Raw genomic sequence first — 18,328 nt, 5'->3', positions numbered from 1 at the left:
ATCGTCTACAGTTGACTTACGTATAGAGTTCGAGACCACCGCAGACGTACCAGCCAAGACTGCAGCTTATTGTCTAATATTGCACGATCAAGTTATAACTTACAATCCATTTAGTGGAGATGTTAGAAAATTGTAAAAAAACATTTATATATAATATACTTTTTAAATAAATAATAAATTTTTAAATAATATCATTTTTGTTTTTATTTCACACTTATATTCAAAAAATTACAAAATCAATTGTTGTTTTTAATAAAATGTTGAGTCGTGTCAGTTTTCCTCTCACGCTTTAAGGGGGCCACACACGTTCAGTTAAAACTGTGCGATCCGACTGCACAGTTTTATCTATACGATAAATCGTTTTAATGGCTAAAACACACACCTTCAGTTAAAACTGAGCGATTTGACGGTACAATCAGAATAAATCGTTATTAGTAGTCGAGCTATGGCGACGACAGATGATGCTGTTGCAATTCTCGGACTAATGTGTATTTTAAAAAATAAAAAACGTAAAAAACGTAACTTATGGTGTAAAGAATGGTTACTAAAAAGAAATAAATATTCGCATACAAATTTGTTAAATGAATTGAGAATTACTCCAAAAGATTTTAATAATTATTTGCGAATGAATGAAAATACCTATCTGCACCTTCTTTCTTTAGTAACACCACTTATCCAAAAAACAAAATACTGTAATGAGGGATGCTATATCACCTCATGAAAGATTGACAGCGACCTTAAGATTTTTTAGCGACCGGAAGAACCTATGAATGTCTAAAATATTCTACAATTATATCACCACAATCACTGTCTACTATTATACCAGAAACATGTGAAGCAATATACACAGTTCTACACGAGGAGTATCTAAAGGTATGTACATAATAAAACTGCGATTTTATTATAGAGTTTTATTAAGTTACTGGTTTTTTTATTAACATAATTTAAGATAAAACATAAGTAGATAATAGTCATATACATAACATTTATATATAGAATGCATGGACACATCGATTAAATATTACTGCTATCAAAGTGAGATAAATATGAAGATGCGGTTTCGGCTGAATTCGGTTGTGGCAACAAAACTCCTTCTTGAGTATCCTGCAGTTGGTTAATAGTTTGGTACATAGTAGTTGGACAAGATAAATGAACTGGTTGAATAATAGATGATTCATTATATCCAGCTACAGTACTAGGATAAATACGATGTAATGGAAGTGAATAATTGGTTGAATTCTGAGATATGTTAGAATGGTTTGATGTGGAAGAACTAGACAAAGGTGTTGATGAGCGAGAATAAACTTCATCAAATGGCGTTGTTGTTGGAGTCATTACCTTATGTGATATTGTTAAGTTCCCCATTTCGCCTAAGAACAAAGCTTCGTTGATAATTTTTTTCAGCAAACAATGCTTGTGTTTTGTCTAAGTCTCGAAGTTTCAGTGTTACCCCTTTACCGAAAATGTCATATCGATCATCTTGAGATGCTGGACGTTTAAAGTGATTCTGTACGGTTAGCAAAACATCTTTTGTTAAAGCTGCTTCAGAATTTCTTTTTAATGGTCTTGTAGATTGAGATTTAGTGCAAGTAGTATCTGTAGAAGTAGTACTTGTGTGAGTAGATGTAGGTAGATCTTCAGAAGAAGGGTCCTCATTTGATTCTATTGCTGTTTCTGATAATTTTTCCAGATTAATCTGAAACAATATTTTTTTACTTTAGTTTCCACGAACATTCAATGAATGGAAAAATATATCGTTGTTATTTGAAGAAAAATGGAACTTTCCTCATCTACTTGGAGCAATAGATGGAAAACATGTGGCTATAACTGCACCAATGGGAAGTGGTTCGGAGTATTATAATTATAAAAAAACATCACAGTATGGTTTTAATGGCTATAGTTGATGCACAATATCAGTTTATTTTGTGTGACTTTGGAACTAATGGTAGAGTTTCGGATGGAGGGGTATTACAAAACACAAAATTCTTTCAAATGTTACAAAATAATGAGCTTAACATTCCAGCTGAAGAACTTGTCACAAATAGTTCAAGATATTTACCTTACGTTTTTGTTGCTGATGACGCATTTCCGTTAAGATCGGACATAATGAAACCATTCAGACAAGCCGATTTGACGTCTTCTGAGAAAAAAAATATACAACTATCGTGTATCACGAGCAAGGAGAATCGTAGAGAACGCTTTCGGAATTTTGGCTACGCGATTTAGAATTTTTCACACAAACATTAATTTAAATCCAAAAAAAAATTGAGTCAATCGTCATGGCATCTTGTGTGTTACATAATTACTTAATCAAAAAAGTACCGAACTTATATGCACCAACTGATTGTTTTGATCGTGAAAAAAATAGATATTGGAACCACCTTAGAAGGATATGACTCAAGCAGTTCTGCCATGGAACCTTTAGATGCAAGAAATCCAGGAAATATAGCCAAAACACCGAAAATGATCAGAGAAGAATTTATGACCTATTTTAATAACGAAGGAAGCGTTCCGTGGCAAAATTACTTTATTTAATTTGTACACGTTTTATAAATAAGTTATTATAAATATAACTGTTACTTATTATTACTAATTTAAAAGTTTTATAAATAATATCATTATGTTTAATTATAATAATTATTATTTATTATGTAATTGAATTGTAATTTTCTGTAGAGAAGAAGAATTTACGTAAAAAAAAAAAATATTATTATATTTCTTTATCTATTCATAATTTACGATGTTGATTTAGACATTTTTGATTGCATTTGGTCAGAGGAATGGCTCCACAAAATTTGTTGGGGTAAAAAATATTTACTTAATTTTCTTACCTCATCATTGTCAGTGTCCAAATTGGAGCGTGAAGGCCTTGGTATATCTTGATCATTTAAAAATTGTATCACTGAAACTCACCTAACTAAAACAATAAAATTAAAACTACCTGGTTACTCAATATACCGTGCAGACCACCCGGACGGTACGGCTCATGCAGGCTCTGCCATAATTATTGCTACTAAATTAATTCATAACCTACACTCAATCAATCCACAAACCAACCTCCAGTCAGTTTCTATCCAAATTTTCCTAAACCATGTTCCACTAACCCTTGCTTCAGTCTACTGTTCTCCCAGCCAAAAAATCACCACTCAAGATTTTGCTCAACTTTTTATCTCACTAGGGAATAATTTCATTGCAGGTGGTGACTTTAATTCCAAACACCCAGTATGGGGCTGCCGCTCCACCTCTCCAAGAGGTAAAATCCTACACAAAACAATTACCAATCATAAATGGTCACCCCTCGCACCTACTGGACCGACATATTGGCCCACCCACACCAATAGGCATCCAGTTATTAGACTTCTTCATATATTCCACCCCAAGTAACTTACCCCTTGCTATTTATAACATCTTTCCTCTGATCATACCCCAGTAAAACTAGTCATTGATGGTGAAACAAACCAAAACCCAACAAGATCTTCTCTGACCTCAGGCCCAATAAACTGGACCCAATATAAAAAGTACTTAAGTAACAACACAAAATTAGGTATTCCTCTTAAAACTGCCCAAGACCTCGAGCTAGCTTCTGCCACATTTGTAGAAATGATCCAATCCGCGGCCAAATAGCCCTCGCGCCCACGTAACAACTATTCTACCACCTCGAACACAATTATGAACAAATACCCACTCCCGGACCACATCAATGTACTCTTAAGACAAAAAAGAAAAGCTCGTGCCAAATGGCAAACCACAGGTTACCCTAACGACAAACGGATCTTTAATAACCTAACCAACAAACTTAAAAGACAACTCCAAAATCACAAAAATCAATCCTATGATAGCTACATCTCTAACCTAAATCCAACAAACGGCTCGCATTGGAAAGCAACCAAAAAAATCCTTAGACACATCGAACCCATCCCTCCAATTCGTCGCCCCGATAACTCCAAAATCACTGACGATGTTGAAAAGTCCAACGTTTTCGCCGAACACCTTGCTACAGTTTTTAAACCAAACATAATACAAACTAATCCGCAGCACTCTGCCAGAGTGTTTGAGTTCTTAGATAGTCCACTACCAGTCTCTATGCCTGCCAAACCCACTACCCCAAATGAAGTTTTCTTCTATATTAAACATCTAAAGGATGGCAAAGCTCCTGGTCATGATTTGATAACTGCTCCATTTTTAAAACAATTACCACCCAAGACAATAATACTTTTATCATATATATTCAATTCTATACTCCGCGTTTCTTACATGCCATCTATCTGGAAACATGCTCAAATAATACTCATTCACAAACCAGGCAAACATCCCGAAAACTCATCCTCTTACCGTCCTATAAGCCTCTTGTCTATCGTAGGAAAACTATTTGAAAAAAAATTCTTCTAAAAAGAATTACAAAAAATTGCCACAGATAATAAAATTATACCTGATTTCCAATTCGGCTTCAAATCTAAACACTCCACAATCCACTAACTGCATCGAGTCGTTGATCAAATCTCATCAGCATTCGAGAGCAAAAAAATCTGCATTGGTATTTTCCTAGATATCGCACAGGCTTTTGACCGAGTCTGGCATCCTGGTCTACTTTTTAAATTAAAATCCTTCTTGCCTGCTCCTTACTACCTGCTAATTAAATCTTATCTAAATCAACGAACATTTGTCACAAAAATTAACGGCGCCTTATCCAACTCTCAAATAGCAACTGCTGGTGTTCCTCAAGGCAGTGACATAGCACACTTCCTATTCAATGTCTTTACCAGTGACCTACATCTAAATGAAAACACACTACTTGGTACGTTCGCGGATGACACTTCTATTCTTGCTACTGACAATGATCCCATCCAAGCTTCCCAAAAAATCCAAAACCACCTAACTGTGCTAAACACCTGGTTTCACGACTGGAAAATCCAAGTTAACCCATCAAAATCCTCTCAAATTACTTTCACACTTCGATCCTTAGAATGTCCCGCAACCTTTATCGGCAATGCTCAAATTCCATCTTCCACACAAACTAACTATTTGGGTTTAATTCTTGACAAACGCATTACATGGGGTCCACACTTAAAAAACAAGCGTAAAGCTCTCAATTCAAGACTCCACCTTCTCACTCCCTTACTCCGCTCAAAGCTTTCATTAAAAACAAAAAGAATAATATACATGGCTCTTTTAAGACCCATGTGGTACTATGGCATACAACTATGGGATTCAGCCAAACCCTCAAATACCAGAACAATTCAGGCATTTCAGTCTATTTGTCTACGTCTAATCTCAGGTGCCCCTTGGTATATTACCAATGAATCACTTCATAAAGACATCAGCATTCCAACCTTAAACAGCCTTGCTAAAATCACCTACAAAAAAAACACACAAAACATTCAGTACTCATTCAAATCCTATAATCACTCAACCATCATCCAATCAAATTCCAGGTAATCCACCCAGGCGTCTGAAAAGGAACTGGTGTAGGGACCTACTCTCTCCTTAAATAGCTTCCTACGGGGTGTCGCCAATGGGCAACTTCCCCCCCTCCTGTAAATCAATCCCCATCACATTTACTTATTGTATAACTTGTAAATACAGATTGTAAATATTACGTTTTGTTCAATAAAAAAAAAAAAAAAAAAAAAAAAAGGTTTCGCAGCTGAGCGCCTTCCTGCTCAAGCCCTTATGTTATTTTGAACTATTTTATGTTTTTATATGAAATCAAAATTTTTTACTTATTATTGTACAAAATAATGTGACACGGCCTGCGCATGCATACACTATATTTTATAGTAGGTTATATATATACGCCGCTGAGCCAAATATATTATCAAGTATTTTTAGATTTTTTTTTTTACATTTAATAATTCACTTTTTCAATTTCCATTTTAATGGTATGAAATATGTCTGATACACACTACATAATTAAACAAATAATTTAGTAAAGTAAATAGGATAAAATAAAATTGATCATTGGTCAATATATTTTTATAAAAATAAGTAGTGTAAATTATATTGAATAGTTATAAAATAAAAGTATAGAAAAAATAAAATAAAGCACATTTGAAGAAATGTACTAAATAAAAATGGATCTCAACTTACTTTTTTAACCTTATATTAAAAAAAAATTAATTTTTCAAATCTATTAATATTATCATAATTACATTATATTTTAAAAGTTAGAACTAAAATTATTTTTGTAAACTAAATATCTGTCTTGCCAAGGAACTGAACCATTTTCTGAATTTAAAAAATCCATAAACTTATTGCGTTGTTCGATAGCTGCTATAGACGATCTGTTATGATGAATAATATTTGCTTCGTTTCTTATTTCTATTTGATTATGATGATTTTCAATTTCATTATGAATTTCTGTAAGGTTTACTTCCTTTGTCATAATTAAATTATGAAGTACACATATCGCCCGAGTTATTTTAGTAGCTTTCTCGGAGCTAACTAACATCTTATTTTCCAATACATTAAATCGTTTTACCATAATTCCAAATGCACACTCTACTATTCTTCTCGCACGGGATAAACGATAGTTTTTTTTTTTTTTTTTTTAAACTTTGTAAATACAATTAGTTTCAACAATTACGAATTATAAAATACAATTATTGTTACAAAAGCATTAGAACAGTATAAAATAAAATTAGATTAAAAAGCCTGAATGGTTAAAGAAAGATAGTATACTTAAAATGATGTTTTTTTGTTTATTAGAAAAAATATTTATTGTATCGAAAGGGATGTTGGAGGTGTTCAAAATAGATAGTAGGTGGTCACGATGTGTTGATAGGCTGGGGCAGATGTAGAGTAGATGGTTAATATCACAGATCATAGGGTCATGGTGTAGTGTGCAGTAAGGGGAATCGTTCAGTGACAGTTTAAAGGAGTGAGAAGGAAGTCGAGTATGTCCAAACCGGAGGCGGGAGAACGATGTTATGCATTTTCGATGAATATCAAGGTTGTGGAACCATGGTGTTGTAGGTATGGTAGGAGATATATTTCTGTACCAGGTGGCGAAGTGAGGAGGGAGTGATCTCCAGTGCCTAAGCCAAAGATTGGATGAACTGGACCTAAGGATGGGGATAAAATCTGACCATGGAATTTTCGTACTTGAAGGGAGTCTGAGGGAGGCAGAGGATTTTGCTAGCTTGTCAGCGAATTCGTTACCTGCAATTCCAGTATGGCCTGGTACCCATATGAATTGAATGTCCGAGCCAGATTCCGTAAGGGATAATAAAATATGTCTGATAGTGATAATTAGAAGAGAGGGATGTGAATTGAAAACATTAGAGGAGAGAGCTTGGAGACAGGACAGAGAGTCAGTGGCGACGAGATATTTATTCGGAGGTAAAGATGAGATTGTATTGAGTGCTTCAATTATAGCGAAGCATTCAGCTGTGAAAGAAGATGAAGTGGGAGGTAGATTGTTGGAGAAAGAAATGTGAAATTCCGGAATATAAAAGGAATATCCAGCGGATAAGGGAGAGACAGAGCCGTCCGTGAAAATTAGGATGAAGAGCGGGAAGGTGTTATGAATGAAATCGAGAAAAATATTATTCACATGATTAGGCGGAGCGGGAATTAGGAGGGTTCGCGAGTGAGTTGGAAAGTTATTAAATAGGTGAGTGATAGGTGAAAAAAAGTAAAGATTGGAAATCGGTTTCATATTGTGGAAGTTTATTAGACTGGATGATATAATTGCGCGTGGCTGCAAGTGAATGTGCCATTAAGGCGAGGACAGGAAGAGTCTTTTGGACGTATCGCCAAGAGAAATAAATCTCAAGGAACGAATTAAAAATATAAGATTCTTTATTTGCTAATTGTTTGAGTAAGAATTTACCGGCAAGCCATTTGGTTCTTATATGAAGTGGTTGACAAGATGTTTCAACTTCAATAGCAGGAGAAGGAGTGGATCTTAGGGCACCAATAATGGATCTGAGACAAGAGATTTGTAAATTATTAAGTTTATTGAGGTGCGCGAGAGCAGAAGAGCCAGAAAAGAAACAGCAGTAATCAAACTTCGCGCGTATGACGGATTGATAAATAAGTATTAGGGTAGAAGGGTGGGAACCCCACCAAGTATTAGACACGGATCTGAGAAAGTTTGACCAGCTGGTGGCAAAAATAGTTAAATCATTAAGATGAGGAGACCAACGAAGTTTAGGGTCCATATTTAGACCTAAATATGTATGATTAGGAACAAAGGGGATTGTGTAACCATCTATTGTTGTGGCGTCACATTGGAGGTAACGTCGTCTGGAGAAGATTAAGGACTTACATTTTTCAGGAGCTATTGAGAAGAAGGAAGAGGATAGAACATTATGTAAAGAGCGTAAAGCATCGTTAAGGGAGGCGATAGCAAGGTTGATTTGTCTGTTGTGGGAATAAATAACTATATCGTCGGCGTATACAAGACAGTTGTGACTGGGAGAAATAAGGCGATTGGTAATAAAGCACATGTAAATGTTAAATAGAATTGGGCTGAGACAGCTGCCTTGTGGAAGACCAGTAGTTGTCGTACGTGTGTTGGTAGTGCCAAAGGGGGAGAGAAAATGTAAGGTTCTATGAGAGAAAAGGCGAAAAATAAAATTAGTGAAGGAGAGTGGGAGATTTAGTGCAATTAGGCGGGAGATTAAAAGAGGAATGTTTACGGTGTCAAAGGCACCGCGAATATCAATAAAGGTGGCAACAAGGTAATCTCTGTTATTGAAAGACTGATAAATGTCACCAATAAAGTTGGCAAGGCAGTCTGTGGTGCCCCTACCTCGTCTGAAAGCATACAGATTATCAGAAAGAATTGAGTTAGACTCTAACCACCAGTCTAGTCTATTTTTAAAAATGTGTTCGACAACTTTACAGAGCGAAGAAGATAAAGCAATCGGGCGAAATGAATTATTCGAATGAGGTTTTGGAATAGGAATTACCTTGTATTCGGTCCAGGATAAGGGGATTATATTAAAATCAATTAAATTATTAAGTATTTTGAGTAAAATTCCTAATGCATTGGTGGGTAGATGTTTTAACATAAGAGGGGATATACAATCAATGCCAGAGGCGGCGGTTTTTCGCGAAAAAATTGCAGTGTTATGTTCATTTATGGTTAGCGGTAAACTTAGACAATGAGAAGAAGGTGGGTGCGAGTGGTTGACTGAAAGATTGGAGGTAGTTTCAGATTCCGAGGGAACATAGCAAGGTGCAACTTTTGTACAGAAGTCATTAAACCATACATCGTTATGTGGACGGGTGAGTGGGTGAATGCAATTCCGAAAACTTTTGGCGGTTTTCCACAGTGACGTGATGGAAGAGGAAGGATTGAGGTTGTTACAAAGTAATTTCCAGGCGTTCGATTTCTTTGATTTAAGTAACCGAGTAGTATGGGAACAAGCGTTATTATATCTATAAAAGTCGTGAATGGCGCCAGAGCGGCGGTATATTTTAAATAGCTTATTGCGATTTTTGACAGCTTGGGTGCAGGTGGAGTCCCACCATGGAGGAGAAGGAGGATAAAGATTGTTGTGTATGTGTTTGCGTTGGATAGACTGATTGGCGGAGTCTAAAATTATTTGGACAAACAAGTTGTAAGCTTCGATTGGGCTCAATGAGTTATCAAAATTCGTAACTTTGTGGTTAATTAAGTCGGAAAATAAGTTCCAATCGGCTCTATTAAAATTGAATTCCTTGGGTGTAGATGGCGAAGTTACGTCGTTCGGAGTGGAAGTTCTAGGAATATTGGAGGCGGTGTTACCGTTTGCGGATAGAGAAATAAGTATAGGGAAGTGGTCACTACCATGAGGGTCCGCCTGGGTTGACCAGGATGAGGACCACACTAGATTAGGAGAACAGAAAGAAATGTCTATAGAAGAATTGGGACAGTTTGGTCTACCTAGGTGGGTGGCGGTGCCTGTGTTAAGAATGGAAAGACCTAAGGAATTGATGGTATTGTAGATCAAGTTGCCACGTCTGGAAGCGAAGGATGAACCCCACGCAGGATGATGGGCGTTAAAGTCGCCTACGATGAAACTATTATTACAGGTTAGTTGGAATAAGGATTCCCACAGTGCTAAGGAAATATTGGAATCATTGGGGATGTAGCATGACCAGAAAGAAATAGTGGGGAGGTTTTTGAGATTCAGAACTTCGACACCAATAATATCTATTTTATGATTGGAAAAGGATTGTTTGAGGGTTGCATTAATATCTATTTCGCGGACGTTAAGTGAGACATGTGTCATAATTGTAGAGCCACCATAACCATCAGCACGGTCGGCTCTAAAAAGATTGAAGTGTGGAATTTGAAAATTCCTGGTTGGGAGAAGCCAGGTCTCGGATAATAATGCTATGGAGCATTTAGAGTCAGCCAGAAGTTTCTGAATGGAGGGAGATCGGGCAGGAAGGCTACGGACATTCCATTGTAAAATATTGATTAAAACCATTGGATTGTTTTTGAGATTAGAATTTGTATATTAAAATGTACGAAAGGAAGTGGGGTGATTTGGAACTGAGATTAGTTAGGGTAAAGATATAGTAGGAAAACCAGGTAAAGCTAAAAGAGCGAGAAGAGAAGATTCGATTAGGTTTTGAAGAGAACTAGTTGTTTGGGAATTGAGAGGAGCATTAATTAATGATTGTGTTAAATTGGTTGCAAGAGTATTTACCCATGTGAAGTCATTATTTTGATTTGGAGGTTCATTTATCGAGTGGTTATTATGAACGTATTCCAAAAATGAGCCATTGGGAAGGGAAAAGTTCTTTTGGGTGGGAAGTTTAAAATGTTTAACAGCCCGGGGAGGGGAATGGTGTCTTGAAGTTCTTGGAGAGTAGAGATGCGTGTAGTTGGTTTCAGTGACATTGGGCGAGTGTTGATGATTAGATTGTGGGGGAGGGGTGATTATATTTTTAGAAGAAACCATAGGCTGTTTATTAACAATATTAGAATAGCTAAAAGCTGAAGAGACCTGATTATGTTTTTTGAAGTTGATGGCATCGCGGAAAGAGATGTTTTCGGTGGCCATGATCTTTTTGATGTCACGTTGGAAATCCCATTCTTGACAGCTGCGATCGGTGGCGAGATGAGGGAGGTGACAGAAAAGGCAGCGAGGATCAGTGGCTTGTACGGACGGACATTGGTCGATGGAGTGCTTGTTTTCTCCACAATGACTACATCTTGGACTGCTACGACAAAATTTGTGGGTGTGTCCAAACCGAAGACATTTGTTGCACTGAAGAGGCGAACGAACGCTAGGCGAGACATCGAAGAGGACGTTGAAAATTGAAAGGGATTTCGGAATTTTGGTAGACAGAAATTTAATTTCCACAATGCGGGTAGGGGTGGGGTTACCGTCCCTGTGGACGACAATACGTTTGAATCCAATGATGGGTACAACACATTTTGCGCCTTCCAAAAAGTCCTCCTCTGAGAAGGAGGTATCCAATTTGATAACTCCGTACGAAAATATTAGGGTTGAGGGTATGAAGGCCGATAAATTGTGTTCAGCTAGGAGAGGCGAAACGAGGCAAATATTAGCGTGATAAGTCGAATCGAATGTTACTTTTACTTTTTTGTGACCATTTGGTTTAATATTATTAATACCAAAAAAAGTTTGTACTAAGCAATTTAGCCCACTTTAACGGGTGCCAGGTGGAAGTATTAGTATCGTGTAACTCAATGATAATTACCGGTGTACCTTCGAAGTTGGACTCAAAGTGTTTGAGGTGTTGATCAGTAATAAGTTTCGTTTGTGTGGCAACAGGTAATGTAGAACGAGACGAGGTAGTGTTAGTAATAACTTGATCGGGTTTTGGTGAAGAGCTAATTACGTCGTTATCGATAATACTATTATCGTCGAGAGTGTCGCACGTAGCCATGGAATTATCATATGTGAATTTATCTTCGTTGTTTATATTGAGAACGGGATGATTAGTTATGATGTGTTGAAGGTTTGGTGAAACTGGTTCGTTGAGCGTGATTGAAGATTTTTTGTTCTTTTTGTATGTGACAGAGGTGAAATTTGAATCATCATGATGAGTAGAAGCGAGCGCAGATTTAACTTTACCTTGTCCAGTTTTTTGCCCGAGAAGGCGGCCGTTGCCGCTAGCCGGCAACGGCATAATTGGAATATTTTAATAGAACACGAAAAAAGAACGCGACTTTAATGCGGTAACTGGCGATAAGACGACCGTTAACGACGAGAGGTAGGTCGCGACTATAAACGATAGTTATAAATACGTTTTTCATTTGTTAACTGTCTGCGAGGGAATGGTCTCATTAGGTTTGGTAAAAGTGAGTAAGCTTCGTCCCCAACAAATAAAAAAGGGAAGTCTTCGTTTATATTCTGGTCAATTTTTTTTGGTGCAGGCAAATTAAATTTATTATTAATTAATTTTTTACCAAATAAAGATTCTTTAAAAAATGCCACTGTCACTAGATCGACCATAATTACCAACGTCTATTACAACAAACTTACGCAAATTAATTAATACAAATTAATTAATACAAATTAATTAGTTAATAATTTATAATGTTAATTACGAGCAAACGTATTTGCGTCAATACGCTGACGCAAGTAAACACATGCACCAAAAGCTATTTGAGAGGCATCGCAAAAACCATGAAGCTCAATTGGACCTGTATAGTTTATCCTTGCGGCACGTGGAATTTTCAATCTATCCAATTTCTTCAAATCTTCAATAAATAACTGCCACCGGTTTTGAATATGAACTGGTAGTTTGTCGTCCCAACCCAGTTTTAACTGCCAAAGTTCTTGGAGGAACACCTTACCGCGAATAAGTACAGGACCTAAAAATCCCAAAGGATCGAAAACGCTATTAAGAGTAGACAATAATTCACGTTTTGTATCGGAGCGACTGGATTTTAGTAATTTATTTAAAAATAACAAATTATCGCTATTCGGACACCAATTCAACCCTAATGAAGTAGTTGTTTCCTCTGGTCCCAGATCTAATGAATGATGCGTTTCGCTAGATGCATTAATAAATGTTTTACGCATTTGTTCACCATTGGAACACCATTTACGAAGCTGCATACCTCTAGATTCCAAGATCTTTGATACGCTCAAATACAACAGCTCAGCTTCCTTAACATCATTAGCTCCACTAATATAGTCATCCATATAAAAAATCTTTCATAATAGAATTACTTGCTTTAGGATCCTGTGATACATTTGCAATTGCAAGTTCCTTAAGAACCCGTGTAGCTAAAAAAAGAAGCGGGTACTGTACCATACGTAACAGTGTTGAGTCTAAAATGTCCCATAGGCTTATCTGGAGAGTCACGCCAAAGAATTCTTTGATACTCTCGATCGCTTTCCTTTACTAATACTTGCCGATACATTTTAGCAACATCAGCAGTGATGACGACAACATGCAACCGAAAACGTAACACTATATCAAATAAATCTGGTTGTATGACCGGTCCGCGTAACAATACATCATTGAGTGAAAGATTCGTTGACGTTTCTTGCAATGCCGACAAGGAACTAATCGGCAATCACGTACACTATGTGATCTAAAAAAGACAATTGAAACAAAGTTTATTGTTTTTAACAATATCATATCGCTCTTGTAACTTCATTGCCTTGAAACGTGGACAATAATCTAAGCGATGCCCTTGGGAACAGATGATACAAGGGGAACGATTATTTTGGGCTGTCAACAACGTTTGTTTTTTCTGCAGACTAGATTTTTTGTTTGATATGTTTATACACGCCTGTCTTTCATATGATTCTAATGAACTAGCACGAGATTCTACAAAATTACATAATTGTTTAAAAGTGATTTCATCGGATACCTTTATCGATAAATCCCATTGTTCAAGAGTACGTAGATCAATCTTGGATTTCATTAATTCTATAAGTATATCATCCCAATGTTCGACTGGACGCTTCAATGAACGTAAAGCTTCAATATGCCGTGTAAACATTGTGAGAAGTTCACGCAAATCCTTAGACGTTGAGCCGTTTATTTTTGGAATTTCTAATAATGATTGCACATGAGTTTCGGCTATCAGCCTTTTACGTTCAAAACGGTTTTGGAGTACACGAATGGCATTATCGTATGATAAATCATTAACCTCAAGTGCATCAACCAAATCTAATGGTGTATCATGTAAACATGATCGAAGATAATGAAATTTATCCGACTTAGATAATGACAAATCATGCGAGACATAAAACAATTATAAAATCGTTGCCAATTGGCAAGATTACCACTAAACAACTCGAGCGGTAACGCCGGTAAACTTGAACGCGTATAAGATACAGGACTAACATGAGATAGAATTGATTCAGTTTGCTGCAATGAAGTATTAGGAGCATCTTTACTAACATTGGTTGCAAATGATGATGTTTCTATCCACTTTGATAATTGACCAGCAATATGATGATATCGCGTTTCAAAATCGTCGCGATTTATTAAATGATCATCATCGTGGTCTAAATCCAATTCCTCTATACGACTCTGCACATCATCAAAATTAGACATGATACTCGGCAAGGTAACAAGCCTAGAAGACGCCTCAGCTGCATAATCCGGAGACAATTTAAATTTTTCGACGAAAGTGTTAATTCTTGTCAAAGAGGCTTTGATTTGTCCACGACGTCGCACTAAAGTGGCTAGCATATGGCTGTCGGATACTTCCAGCTCTACTAAACTGCTAGAAGACATGATTATAAATAATAATAAAATACAAATTCAAATCCGGCTCGAAGGACCAAATGTAGGCGCGGCAAGTGCCCAACAATTTTATAGGGCTGGCTTGTTCACCTTAATAATTATACAAATATTGGTAATAATAAGTGGACTGTATAATAAAAATATAGTATAATAATAATAATAATAATAATAATAAATAAAAGGTGGCCCTACAGCGGCACAACCAAAATATAAATTACACAATAAAATAAATAAATCAACAATGTGTGGCCCACATGGCGCACACTAATAATAAATAATAAATAAATACAATGTGATAGACCCGTCGGTCTTCAAATAATATAAAAAATGATGGTGCACCACCTACCTCGTGCAGTTATGATGTGCTGCAATGCCGGAATCCGTAATTAATAATAAAATTAATACAATAAAAAATACAAGTGATTCCGCACACTACAACACAACGCTAACTGCACCACGATGAACAAATAACACACGACTCTGCTGCAACCGGACCATACAACACAATATACCACGTTAAATCACTAAACAATGCAGTCAATGGTAACAAATTGAACACCCTAGAGGGACAAAACAAATTAATAATGGGCAAATATTATGCGCGATAGTTACCAATGACTGATTCACAATAAAACTGACAAGACAAAAACGTGGTATAACAAAATGGCTGCACACAGGAACAAACGACAAACGGGTATTAACACTACGGCGGACACGAACAGAGAGAGAGACGGTGCCGGTGACATTTTCCACGAAGGCTAGGGTCGCCGGACACCACAAAATGAAGATAAATGTCTCAGTGCCACCACACTAAACCAAAAAACACGAGAACTTATGAAACTTTGTGGCACTGAGAACATGACTTACTTTTACAAAAACATAACCAAAAACCTTTGAAAACGTGGAAATAACGACACATTCATGCGATGATAACAGCGCGATTGCGTAACCGGCCGGTCGCACACGGAGGCTTATCGCCGCCGCCGACGAGGGCCTCGGATAAGCAATGCACCGCTACGCATCGCACGAAAATGACAACATAAATGACAAACAAATGAATTAATACAACATAAAAATAAAACATAATATAGACACTACATTCAGACTCAAACAGCCTTTATAATTGTAATACTCCGAACCGGCACCTGGAGGACAAATAATAGAAATATGTTTACCATCAATTGCAACACAATTCGGAAAATTCCATATTTCATTAAAATCGTTTGCTATTTTTATCCAGTCTTCTTTTTTTCGGTGATGGCAAATAAATAGAATATAGTAATTTCCATATCGCCGAGCATACAGAATCAAAAATTATTCCAATGGTTGTAGCTCCCAAACGAAAATGGTAGTGCAATCGTTGAAAAGGATCACCAGACGCTAAATAACTGTAACATTAATTACAACATAAATTATGAGGAATAAATTAAAATAAAATAATAATGGATAATTTTTTATACAGATACAAAACTCTGGAAAAGTGACATGCCCGTGCACATTCAACAATATTGTTTAATTAATTGTTTTTTATTTGTATTCATTAAGTACATATTAATTTATTATAGATTAAACATACTATAAGGTCTGCAACTTTTTTTTTTCTTTATAGTTTCAGAATGTAAAACCAAATGGACAACTTTTCGTAATTCGTTTTCTAGACAATTACGTGAGGAAAAGAAATTTGGGTCCGGTGCAACGAAAAAAAAGAAAATGGTATTTATACGATAACATGTCGTTTTTAAAAGATTATATGTTGCAACATAAAACTATGACAAGTAACCTTACTGCGGATGATTTGGATGAAACAATCTTAAAAATGTTGAAGAATCTGAAGTTCCAAATTTTGAGGAAAAACCTGATGTAACACTTCAGTTGAACCCAGATGTAAATGTGGATGAAGAAATAGATAGTGAACAAAGTTCAAGTTCACAAGAGTTTAAGAAACCAAAAAAAAATTAAAAAAGTTCTGACAAGTGAGATGATTGCAGAACCAATGATCAGCTATTTAAAATCAAAAACTACTCCAAAAGTCAATCCAATTGAAGATCCACCAGAATTATTATTTTTAAAAAAGTTTAGTACCAGATTTTAAAAAGCTCAATAACAAAAACCAGCATAGATTTAAAAAACGTTGTTTTAAGTACATTGGATCAACTACTTGATGAACGAGAAACTTCATCTTCTGCAACATCGATATATACAAATAACTTTTCGACATTATATTCAAACAATGTATAGCCAAATCAACAGCATACTATTCAGCCTCAACCATTAAATCAAAACACGCCTCGAACTACACAGTTTCTCTTTTCTCAAAGTCCAGAATTATTGTCTTCTTCAGAAAGTTCAAACTCATATCAAGAACACATATAAATAATTGATGTATATAATAATTTAAAAATAAATAAGTTGAATGTATTTCATAAGTAATTATATAAAATTATAATTTAGATTATTACATTAAAATAAAGGTGTAATAGATACCTATAATACTAGTCTACAAAAAAAAATTATTTTTCCTCTAAAGCTTGAATTCGATACTAATTTAATTAAATTCTACTTGCCACAAAGTGACTAATAATTGTTCACCCGGTTTGATACTCATTCTGAAGTTAGTATCAGCTTTTTGAATTTCTTCAGAAATTATATTCAAAATGTAATCAAATGTTTCAGGACTTACTCTCGTAAAATTTTTAAATTTTAAATCATCATTACGTAATTCACGTTAAAAAAAAACGTAAGATCTTAAAACTTTTACTTAAATGTTTGAATTTGTTTCAAAATAGAATATACGACAATATTTAAATATAATATATCCTAAACTGACAAATCATTTCCGTTTTTTTTTTTTTATTATTACAATTATTATAATTTTTATGAGCGTTTGAAATTTAAACTTTTACGAAATCACGTAAAACAATAACTTAGCCTCAAATGATTTCATTTTCAAAAGTTAATTGGAAATTTAAACTTTTACGAAATCACGTAAAACAATGACTTAGCCTCAAATGATTTCATTTTCAAAAAGTTAATTTTAATAAAATAATAATGTGATAGTAAAATTAAAGTTTTAAATAAAGTATACATTTAATTACCACATTTTCAGGAATCAAACGCTCCCCATACTAAGCAATGTTTGGGAATAAAATGAAAATGGGATTAGCAAATTCAATTATTCCAAAAAATGTATTAACAGGACTGCAAACAGAAGAGGATTTAGAGGCAACACTTACCGAACCAAAGGCAAATATAGTTGAAGTTGGTGAGATAGATGAAGAAGTTGAAATCGATGACGATGTAGAGACACACGGAGAAACTAAATATGTAGAAACAAGGGACATAGAAAATAAAATACCAGCACGGACACAAAAAATTAAGCAACATCGAGAAGAATCGGTACAAAAGCGGGAACACTCTCACAACTGTTCACTTGCAATCAGTTCACCTTATGTAAAGAAAATTTTTAAGAATCGGCAATTATACCAGAAAATGAAATTGGTATTCGACAAGCAGTATCGCAACTGTCTTTGACTGGTGGACAAGGACTAATAAGGTGTGATTGTTTGAAAAAATGTGTAACAAACAGATGTAAATGCCGATCCAAAAATTTATTATGCAACTCGAGATGTCACAGCAGCCAAGCCTG

The 18,328-nt window shown here is 35.6% G+C and overlaps 1 protein-coding gene across 3 annotated transcripts; it reads right to left on the bottom strand.

Moving 5' to 3' along the window:
• Positions 1-1,324: 1,324 nt before the first annotated feature.
• LOC112690888 lies at positions 1,325-3,502 on the bottom strand. Of its 3 annotated transcripts, XM_025564998.1 has the most exons (3): positions 2,832-3,502; positions 2,060-2,140; positions 1,325-1,696 (listed from the first exon to the last, which is right to left on the bottom strand). In XM_025564998.1, the coding sequence occupies exons 2-3, from the start codon at positions 2,114-2,116 to the stop codon at positions 1,340-1,342; spliced, it is 414 nt and encodes a 137-aa protein (XP_025420783.1). In that variant the 5' UTR covers positions 2,117-2,140; positions 2,832-3,502; the 3' UTR covers positions 1,325-1,339. The 3 variants fall into 3 exon arrangements, 2 of the variants coding, with proteins under 2 accessions (XP_025420783.1, XP_025420781.1); XM_025564996.1 differs by lacking the exon at positions 2,832-3,502 and having other exon boundaries at positions 2,060-2,508; XR_003149259.1 differs by lacking the exon at positions 2,060-2,140 and having other exon boundaries at positions 1,610-1,696.
• Positions 3,503-18,328: the final 14,826 nt, after the last annotated feature.

Source organism: Sipha flava, unplaced genomic scaffold (assembly GCF_003268045.1).
Source record: "Sipha flava isolate LNK unplaced genomic scaffold, YSA_version1 52593_pilon_pilon, whole genome shotgun sequence".
Lineage (NCBI taxonomy): Eukaryota > Metazoa > Arthropoda > Insecta > Hemiptera > Aphididae > Sipha > Sipha flava.
The sequence above is the reverse complement of the archived record's forward strand: the minus strand, read 5'-3'. Positions and strand labels throughout refer to the sequence as shown.